This window comes from Enhydra lutris, unplaced genomic scaffold, assembly GCF_002288905.1.
Source record: "Enhydra lutris kenyoni isolate GAN:26980312 unplaced genomic scaffold, ASM228890v2 scaffoldscaffold17, whole genome shotgun sequence".
Classification (NCBI taxonomy): Eukaryota; Metazoa; Chordata; class Mammalia; order Carnivora; family Mustelidae; genus Enhydra; species Enhydra lutris.
The window spans coordinates 7,137,845-7,148,741 of NW_019154101.1; the positions used below are offsets into that span (position 1 = coordinate 7,137,845).

A 10,897-nucleotide genomic window follows, 5' to 3' on the forward strand; every position below is an offset into this window, starting at 1 on the left:
GAATTACAAATTTCTTAAAAGGTCTTCTTTTCACTGTACATGCAATTTTGAACAGGATGAGAGGAAGTCATTCTCCTGTCTCGTTTTGCTTCATTGTCAGAAACACAACTATCCCTGAACTGAATAGAGCCATGAAGGGTTGTATTATTGACCAGGGGTCTGGGGCTCCAGGTTTATGCAGGAATATGTTCTGGTGGCTGTAGCTGCTCGGGTGGGAGGACATTCTGGAATGGTCGTTCAGATTAAGAAGGCGTGCTATGAGAAAGTACCGGCTGACCCACACTGTGCACTTCCCAAAGTGGTAAAACTTGTGAATTACATAAAGATGAATGCGTTAAACTACTGAGTATTTACCCTAAAGATACAAACCTAGTGATCTGAAGGGGCATGTGCACCCGAATGTTTATAGCAGCAATGTCCACAATAGTCAAACTATGGAAAGAACCTAGATGTCCATCAACAGATGAATGGATAAAGAAGATGTGGTACACACACACACACACACACACACACACACACACACACACATACACACACTGGAATACTATGCAGCCATCAAAAGAAATGAAAACTTGCCATTTGCAACAACACGGATGGAACTGGAGGGTATTATGCTGAGCGAAATAAATCAATCAGAGAAAGACAATTATCATATAATCTCCCCGATATGAGGAATTTGAGAGGCAGGGCGGGAGGTTTGGGGGATCGGGAAGGTAAAAATGAAACAAGTAGGGATTGGGAGGAGACAAACCATAACAAACTCTTAATTTCACAAAACAAACTGAGGGTTGCTGGGACTTGGTCGGGGGTAGAGATAGAGTGGCTGGGTGATGGACATTGGGGAGGGTATGTGCTATGGTGAGTGCTGTGAAATATGTAAGCCTGACGATTCACAGACCTATACCCCTGGAGCTAATAATACATTATATGTTAATAAAGATAATTAAATAAAGATGAGTGTATTGAATTTGAAATCATTCTCTTTATTCTGTGATAATGTGCAAACCCTGCACGGTTGTTATTGTGTGCCAAGTTAATAGAGATCACCTAGAGGGAGAGTTCTGTTGAAAATGTATGATCTACGGAAAGGACTCCTAATGTTTTGGCAAGATCGAAACCAAGTTATGGTTAACTTTTTAAAGATGTGAATCATGCAATCAGCCTTGGTTATATTATGGCTTTGAAGTTATTCCACTCAAGGGAAGAAAGCAACATATTGTTCAATGGCAAACAAAATCTCAGGGCAAAAACAGAAGTTAGAGAGGTCCAGAAGAAGTTTCTATGAGTTGTTACAGCATGTTCTTAATTTGGTAACAATTATCATCAAAACAGGTGATGATCTTGAATTCGGATATCTGCAAAGGTACTCATGGAAAGACCTTAATAGTGTGATAGAATGTTTTGAATTTTATTTTCTGCTAAAAGAAGATATGTGGTAGGAAATTCTTAGATCCAGAATCCATTTTTTCATCAAAAGATGTTTTCAATATAAACTTAACTTTATAAGATAGATTTTGGAACCAGCTACGGACGAAGGATTGAGGATGCATTTTGAAAATAGAACATCACTAGCTCCCTTTTGTAAGAATTAAAAATAAAAATATTGAGCTTGTGGAAATTGATTTGAAATTCCTTCCTGAATTTCTGTCGACATAACTCTGTGAGACCGATTTTCTATTAAGGTGTTATTAAAACATTAAAGCAATTTTGAATATGTTTTCTCTGAAGAGTTATAGTTTCTTAGTGTAATTCAGATTAAGGAAGTTAACAATTTTCTCTGAAGAGTTATAGTTTCTTAGTGTAATTCAGATTAAGGAAGTTAACAAGCAGGAATGTTTCTTTGTCACATTAAAGTCCTTCAGTGTGGCTATACAGGTTGTTTGTCCAAAGTGTGGATGGCATTTAATATGGGAAATTGCTATTTAACTTCTAAGTTCTTGCTCAGTTACGACTGAGGCACAACAACATTAAGGCTAGAATATTGAAAACCTACACCCACCACCTACATGCACACTTGCAGCGAACAACGTGGGCCATTTTTATAACTGAACTTTTAGGCTTGTGGTCTCTACGGTCTCTGTTGGAACTATTCAACTTTGCTCCTATAGCATGAAAATGGCCTTAGATCAGAGATAAGCAAACAGGTATGACTGTGCTCCCAACAAACCTTTATTTCTGGACACTGAAATTTCAATTTCCTTTAATTGTCATGTGTCATAGAATTTTATCTTTTTTTGCTTGTTTCCCAACCATCTAAAAACCATCCTTGGCTTTCAGACCAGTATGCTGACTGCTGATCTGGGCCAGGAGGAATGGACAACCCAACATGCTATCCACATGGTTGGGGGTTGGTTTGTGGCCAGTGACCAGACATTTACTGAGCATCTACTATGTGCCAGATTCAGGCACCTTCTCTAAAAATGCCAGACAGTCTTGGGCTCCCCTGTGGTCAGATCATAGGAGCTCAGGCTGATCAGCATGCTCAAATGATCTGTTTGAGCATCTTTTAGGAGACTTGTAAATCATCAAGGTGGGCAGCGAATGAGGTGGGAGTGTGCGTGCACCTGTTCCCAGCAGGCTTCCCAGAAGAATTGGATGGGGGGGACTAGGAAAACAGGAGGCACCAGAAGGGAGCGAGGGGATCCCCAGGAAGGGGCTTACCTGGTGACACTGCCAGATAGAATCTTATGGACTTAGAGACAGAGTTGCTGGAAGTGTGGTAGATTCTACACCAGTAGTGTCCTGAGTCTTCCTCCTTCAGACCAGTCATGGTGACGATGAAGAGGCCGGTGCTAGGGTTGTCCCAGATTGAGAATCGAGAGGACTGAACCAGCCTGCGGGGACCAGAGCTGGTGACGAGCCTGGTGCACTTGAACGCTGACAGCTCCTTACACCAGCCCTTCCTCTCGTAGGGCCAGCCTTTGGGGGGGTACTGGCATGTCACAGAAAGCGTCTGCCCTGCCACTCGGTGAAGATGCTGAGCTTCTGGTAGTGCCCATGAGCCTGGAGAGCGGGCTGCAGGTCAGGGCCACACCAGCACCAGCTCCATAAGCTGTCCCATGGCCCAAAGCACTTGCTCCATGGCCCGCTGTCCCAGATGTCCCTATAGCACCCTCTTCTCCTCCCCGAGCTTTTCCCTTCCTCCTCACCTGTGATCAGCAGTGGCAGCAACAGTGGCAGGAGCAAGGCTTTCCAGAGCCTCCCGCCCTTTCCATGTGGGCTGGCGGGAGAAGACATGGGGGCCCCTGGGGTGAGGAAACCGGGAGCTGGTCTGACTCTGCTCAGTTCTTCCAGCGCTTCTGAGATAGACAAAATGAGAAAGGCCAAGGCCAGGCTGGGAAGTGGGAGAGCTGGGAAGGGCTGACTGCAGGCAGAGGGAAGCTGGGACCTCCAGGGGCAGTTGCAAATCTGGACGTGGAGGCAATAGCCCTGCTTGGTGCATTGCTCCTGGGTCTCCGTAGCGGCTGCTCCTTTCCTCCGTGCCCAGCTACCCCTTCCCCATCAGGGCTGCCCTCAGCGGAGGAGCTGGGATGGCCAGGAGGAAGCTGTGGTCAAGTAATGGGCTTCCCACCTGCCTCTCTCTGTTCACTGCCTCTTCTTTGCAGAACCCTGGCTTTGCCCTCCTCTCCAGGGCAAGCCACACTGAGGGTAGGTGACAATCTCAGGGGAACTCAGAGGTCTGAGCAAAAACCCTAGACTCCACTGGTCCTGAGAGTGGTCAGAAACCTCATGCGCAGTCCTGCCTGGTGAGTCAGTGACATGTTTCCACCCTGGGAGGTTTTATGGGTGCTGGAGGGGAGAGGAGAGTAGGCGGAGTTTCAGTGCCAGTAAGAGTGCAGGGAGGGTCCCTGCAAAGGAGGGCAGAATGAGACTGGGAGCAAAGAGAGCCCGGTTGGTGGCAGGGACAGGTCAACGGGAGGAGGGTGGAGCACCAATCATATCTAAATCCTCAACTCCTGCCCCCTGTGGGCACTAGAGCGCTGGTTGCGTAATTGCTACACAGAAGCAGGACTCTGCATCTTTCTTTAGTGAATGTTGGCACTTTAAAAAATTATGCACTTTACAGGGGCACCTGAGTGGCTCAGTGGGTTAAAGCCTCTGCCTTCAACTCGGGTCATGATCCCGGGGTCCTGGGATCGAGCCCCACGTTGGGCTCTCTGGGCAGCGGGGAGCCTGCTTCCCCTTCTCTCTCTCTCTGCCTGCCTCTCTGCCTACTTGTGATCTCTGTCTGTCAAATAAATAAATAAAATCTTTAAAAAAAAATTATGCACTTTACAAAGAGATTTTCTATAAAACAACAGAAGGTGGGTGTTGGGGAGTCAGGGCACCTTGCCCTGAGCTAACATGTAAGTCCTTCCGTGGCCACCCGGGGCTCTGCTGGTCTAGCAGCTGCTGCCTGGAGCCCCCCAAGAGCTCATGACTGAAGAGGGTATTGGTTGCAAGTCCCCTGTTGCCACCCCCACCACCCCTCCCGAGCCCCTGACTCCTGCTCCCCACTCTGTCTGGGTGCAGAGCCCTGCTCCTTGGAGTGGAAGTGAGCAGAGACTGAGGATAAGGGCAAAAGGACAGACAAGAAGAGGAGGGACACAGGAGGGCCATGGGCTCTCTTGCCTAGAGACCCCTGGGAAGAAGCAGGATGGACTTGTGGAGTCAGAAGGGAAGCTCGGGCCGATGCCTGCTACGCAGCTGCATGAGTCGTTTACCCAGTGTGTTTGTGTGTGCTCTCTCTCCTAACGCCACGGTGGGGTTTGGGAGGGAGCTGTTTTTGTTTTGTTTGTTTTGTTTTGTTTTTCCTCCCACACAGGGGAACTGAGGCCCAGATCTGTCCATGACCTGCTCAAAGTCATGTGGTGATGTGAAGATATAACCAGACCAGCTTCCTGACTTCTGATGGGGCCTTTCTGCTGAGGCCTGGCCCACGATCAGGGCAGGAAACCAAACCACACGTGCTTGCAGAGGTGAACTCCTGGCAGTTTGTTTCCTGGCCTTGGGCTGGGCTCTGTGTTTCCTCTCTGAACCTAACTACAGACAAAATGCTGAGGTGGGGGGCACCCTTCTGAGGGGGAGGGCTCTGGCCCCGACTGGTTGTAGCTGTGTATCCCTTGTGTGAGGGTGTGCAGCAACTGCTTCCCTCAGCAATATCCCCTTTGTCTGGTTGCTGCTGACCACTGAGAAAGGACGCCTCCTCCCTGTAGCCCGCCAAGATCACTCTTTGTCCACATTTCACTATCTCTATGTCCCTCCAGCTTGGGGTTGGCGGAGTTGTTCTCTGCTGAGTCAGCATGGGTCCATGGTGCCCAGGCGACAGGAAGTTTTTGAGCAAACCCTTATACCTTTAAAAGTCTGAGTTTCCTCTTTTCTTAAATAGATAATGATGGCTCACTAATATGATTATTCTGGGAATAACTGAGTAAACACTTCCAAACATTTATAGAAGTGCTGGTTACATGGTGACTCTTCAATGAATTTGTCATCAAGAACCAACATATGTGCTTGACTTTTAATTATATATGTAGACATGAAATAGGAGTGCAGCAAACTTCTAAAAGTAAATAAAAATAAATGTTTTGTCCTTTAGAGCAGAACTTTCTAATCATGGTCCTGGTGCCAGGGATTCTATAGGGAAAAATGATCGGTCATTCTATATACAGATTAATACTTGGACATGATAAAAAGATATGACAAACAACATTTAAAAACAAATCATAGCTATGAATTAAGGTTTCCTTCCTATTTGGCAGATAAAAGATTATTTGATTTCATATAAAAAGACAAGTCATATAAAAAAGACAGAAAATGAGTATTTCAGTAGGAAAAAGAGGGTGAAGTTATGAGTAGGTAATTTTCTGCAGAAGAAATACAGATGAATAATGTTCAGGAAAACATATCCAAACTGGTTATTTAACAGAAATGGAGACAGGAAGTCTAACATCAAGGTGTTGTTAGGACACTCCCTCCAGAGGTTCTAGGGAGGGATCCTTCCTTGTTTCTTTCAGCTGCTGCTGGCTGTGGTCCCATCATTCCCATCTCTGCCTCTGCAGTCACATTACATGCTCTGTACAAGAGTCCGTCTAATTGCCTCAGCCTCTCTTTCCTATAAGGAGGCAGGTGACTGCACTCAGGACCCACAAGAGAATCCAGGATAAAGACCATCTCTCAAGACCCCTAATTTAATCACACATTTTGCCATATAGAAGAACAATACTCACAGGTTCTGGGGACTAAGAAGTACTATCTTTGGGGGTCATCTCTTCTGCCTTCCAGAAATGAAATTCTCTCCCTGCCCCCCCCTCTCTTTTTTTTTAGAGTGAGTTAGAACTAGGTCAAGATTTAAAATCATCAGCTGACGACTAACCATGGACGATACTTGTATGGGTGTTAGAAAACCCACCTACAAATCAGCCTAGGTGCTGATTTAGGCAGACGACACTCAGCAAATCTGAACTATTACGAAGAAGCAAAAAGATGAAATGCTTCCAAGATTAAGTTTAGATTCTTGTAAAAGCTTGATCCAAAAAAAAAAAAAAAAGCCAAAATTGGAAAAAAAAAGTGTATATAGCAAATTAAAGACAGGAGCATATAGAAAGAATAATATATCATGACTAAATCACGTGACTACAAATGTGTTTGGCTGTCGAAGTTAGGTCAATGCTGGGTTCTATTTCAGAAAGTCAAAGGAGAAAATTATATGAAGATATTAATCGATTGCAGAAAGGCATTGGTAAAATTCAACATCCATCCTAGACAAATATTTTACTAATCTATAAATAAGAAATTGCTTTCCTAATAAATAAACGGTTTAGTGAATTAATCAGCTAACATCGCACTAGTGAGGAGTCATGTTAAAGGCTGGGATCAAGAAAAAAACGCTCAATGTCTAAAGTATTGTTGAACATGTATCTGGAAGTATCCGCGAATGCAATTACACGGGAGAATAAAATTGGACACATAAACTTAAAATAATAGGCCAAATTACCATGATTTTCTGGTTGTATAGTTGTCCACTTGAAAAACTCAAGGATATTAGCTGAAACCCCATACAACAAAAGGAGAGTCGTCAAAGATAGAACAGAGCCAGGCAGCAGTTAAAATGGCAAAAAGAGATTTTATTGAGGAACTACAACATTTGGGAAAGAGAGACGTCAGTACGGAACTGGGTTCAATTTGGAGTACAGCACAGGCCAGTGGGGATATACAGCCTGGAAGCAGGCGGGGGTCCAGAGATGGAAAATTAGTGAGAGGAAACATCAGGAGTGAGGGGGAAGCGTTCTGGCTAAACCGACTCCACAATAGGATTCTTCGCTTAAGGACAGGCTGGGGTTACCAGACACCCCGGCTGGTGCGTAGGATGAGGAACTCCATGGGATATTGTAAGGCAGATGTGCTAACCACTACACCATGGAACCTGAGGGCCTCCATGGGATATTGATATCCATGTCTTCACCTACAAGGTGAGCTGCACCTGCTGTCCCTGGGCCCTGGAGGACCGAGAATTCGTGCTCAGCTCTAGAAGGAGCACAGAGCTGTGGAGAGAGCAGGGTTCTCCCTAAAACTGGTCTTTATAAGGAAGTGCACTGATGGGCTTAAGAGAAGGTTCAGGAGCTTGACCAAGGTTTGGTCAAGCAAGGACTCCTTTCTCAGAGTTTGTTCATTCATTCACGCTATGTTCAACAAATATTTACTAAGAGCCTACCATTCCAGACACAAGGAAGAGATCGAGACAGTATGCCGTCATGCGGCTTACATTCAGAGAAGGGTTTTTGGCAGCCTGAGGGGGAAAAGAAGGAAGACAGGAGGGGAAGCTTGACCTGGTAGGAAGCTAAACACAACAGAACGATGGCCGCTCATTCTGCCAGCACCAGAGTAGTCTTAATGGTTTCACTGATGGGAGACTGGCATGCTTGTTAGCGTCAAAGTAAGGGCAGGTTCGTGTCTTTAAATGATGGCTCAGAGTGTCCCCCGACATGTGTTTAAAACATTATCATGGTCAAGATGGGGAAAAAATAGAAAAATTCTGTAATTGAGGGAAAAAACCCTCAAAGTACTTGTATTTTCCTCTATTGTAGAATATTGTAAAACTTTGATAAACATGACCTTTGAATCAATGGTACTAGATTTTCGTGCCTCTTCCCAAATTTGTGTCAGACTGGAAAGTTATAAAAGGCTTTCAAATACATGGTTTCCTTTGTCACCAAACCCTCCAGGCCTTTTCCAGTTTCTGGAATCCTCGCCTCTTCCTTCCACCTAGAAGACAAGAATCCACCAGACTCCCCCGCTGCAGGGCGGGCTGCGTGCCTTGTACCTGGCCTCTGGAGGAGACAGAATTGAAGCCAAGCTTCTGAAAGTGTGGAGGAGTAATCAGCCTGATCCTGTGTGTGTGTGTTTGGGGACCAGAAGTGGTCAGAGGGATTGGGAAAGAAATAGCTCGGATCCACTCAACTCAGAGACACCTGGCCCTGAGTATTCTCCTGGGCTGCTGGAAACCTCTGCAGGGGACCCAGACCAGAGAGCCCCAGGCAGGAAAACCCAGGGAAAAAACAACTAAGAGAAGGCCATTAGAAGTTTACCAGAACTATTGACCTCATGGATCAATGGGAGAAAAGGTATAATATTCCTATTCTATAGTTAGAGAAACTGAGTCCCCTCTGTCCCTACAGCCAGGCTGAGAGCAAGGAGGAGGCAGGTAGAGCTGCCCTTCTTTACCTTTCCTGGGACTACTATGGTCTGAGCTTCTCCCAGTTTTCTTCTCCCACATCATGGGTTTGGAGGAAGAAGGCAGGTCTAGATGGTCAACAGAATGGGATTCCAGAGGTAACAGGGGACACTCAGGGCTATTTTCTTTATGAGGACCACCGATGGTGCCATTCTCTGACAGTGAACCCTAGTTCCACACTTCCTGGCCATCTCCCAGAGCCTGGTTCCCACAGAGTCCTGTAACCCAGGCTCCTCCTAGGAGAGTGAACCTCTGAAGAGGGAACCCTTCTCAACATTGGGGACCAGAGACATTTGGGGGTCCTGTCTCTGCAGTTTCCATCCCCGGGGTTGCCACTGAGCTCTGACAGGTCTGAAGGCCTAGATGATGTACATTGTCTGCACCCCTGGTGAGTCTAAGACCCCTGGCTCTGCTTGAGGTTGTTCACCCCACAGACTTTGGTGGGGACCCCACAGTGCAGAGAAATGGCGACTCCACTCTCTAAGTGCTCTGCTTAGGGAGTCTGTCTGCTGCAAAGGGAGGATCTCCTTGTCACATAGCAAAGAGCATGTTAGAAAGACTGAGGACCACAGGGAGGGCCGTGTAGAAAGGAAGAAGGTGACCTTGGGAAAAGGAAGACTCCAGGAGAAAGTCTCACCCGGTAATGGCGCTCCCCGGCCAGCAGGGGGCAGGGCAGCCCGTCCGTCTCTGAAGCACTTCTCTACCGACTGCAGGGTCGCCCCCGACAGGTCCCCAAGCCCAGTCCTACGACAGCGGCCCACCTCCTGCTGCGCTCCCTGTCGGTCCTAAGGGCGGCACCGCCTACAGAAGGAGCTCTGCGATGCCACCAATTCACCAGGGAAGCTTAAACGAATCCCTCACTCCTTGTGCCCGTTTCCTTATAGTGAATGGGGTTAGTGACCACTGCTTCACAAGGATTTTGAGGAAATTAAATTAAACTAGTGGTTTCCAGACTCGTTTGCACACTCAGATCACATGGGGAGCGACACCAACACGGATGTCCCGCCACACCACACTGCACTAGGATCTCTGGTCTGCGAGGCGGCTTAGCCCCACACGTTTTTTCCCACAAGTTTGAGATGATTCTAAGGTGCAGACGAGTTTGGGACGCCCAGAATTAGATACTCTTGTGATCAGGCTTTGTAAACTTGAAGTCCCAAATCTATTTTTGCTTTTTTACCTAAAGTCCCTTTGCCCCTACTCTGTTTTCGTAAAATTGAAATTCTATCCCCTCTCTTCTCATACTTCCTGTGTAACTTCTCAAAACAGAAAACACAGATTTCCCTCAAAATCTGAACCCAAACTACTCAAACATTCCCTTCTAATACCTGAACGAAGTTTGTCCAAGGTGCTCGGAGTGAAAACCTCCTGAGCTAAGGGAGACAGGGAGAGTGCCATGAGTCCAGTGCAGAGTCGGGGGTCTGAGGCTCTAGGAGCTCCACTGTTGTCCCTAGTGGGATCACCATCAAAGGGGGACAGCTCAGGTGCTTACAGGGCTCAACTTAGATTAAAATCCTTAGTAGCTCTTAGCCCATTGGTTCATGTTTATTTGCACTATCCTAGTCAATGTTCAGGATAGAGCAGAAGGGAAATGGACTTTGTCTCCAATATCGTGTGGAGTCCTTACAATCCTTATACAAACCTACTCACGAAAGAGACCACCATACATGAAATACTGTGGGATTTGGCATTCAGGTGTTGAGTACTGAGCCATACTTGGAGCTAATGATCGGGGTGCATGAGGGGGTGCAGTGACGGCCTGGGGGTGTTTTACTTTGTTCCTATTTGTTGCAATGGGGTCCAGGCTCATAGTGTACATCTCGGGGGGCTATAAGAGTCTATGAGTAAGTGTGCCTGTGTCATTCCAACCATGTACCCTCCAGGCCGGGGGCTCTCGGCTCTCCCTGGGGCCCACTTATGTACTTAAGAGCAGCTTGGGTCTCAAAGGATCCCTACCTGCCTTGGGCCAGTTCTCTCCTGGCTTTTGGAGGTGGGTAGAAAAAGCCAGGCCTCTGAAAGGATGAAGTGAAGGGAACCGAGATTGAAAGAAGTAGAGAGGTCCCTTATTTCCACCTAGCTTTCCCCTGTAAGTGCTGGGTGGGGTGTGGGGTGGGTGGGGGAACCAAGAAGCAACCACAGGGCCTGGACCATCCTGCTGAGCCAAGCTGACGCTGGAGATGTCCC

At 46.8% G+C, this 10,897-nt stretch overlaps 1 protein-coding gene across 1 annotated transcript in view; it reads right to left on the minus strand.

The window, feature by feature from the left end:
* The window catches only part of LOC111147732 (natural cytotoxicity triggering receptor 2), a 28,756-nt gene extending 25,519 nt beyond the window's left edge, over positions 1 to 3,237 (minus strand). Inside the window, exons 1-2 of the mRNA XM_022503953.1 lie at positions 3,150 to 3,237; positions 2,662 to 3,003 (exon numbers count right to left, since the gene is read on the minus strand). Coding sequence (XP_022359661.1) covers positions 2,662 to 3,003; positions 3,150 to 3,237 — 430 coding nt within the window. The remainder of the gene's footprint in view (positions 1 to 2,661; positions 3,004 to 3,149) is intronic.
* Between the last annotated feature and the right edge of the window lie 7,660 nt (positions 3,238 to 10,897).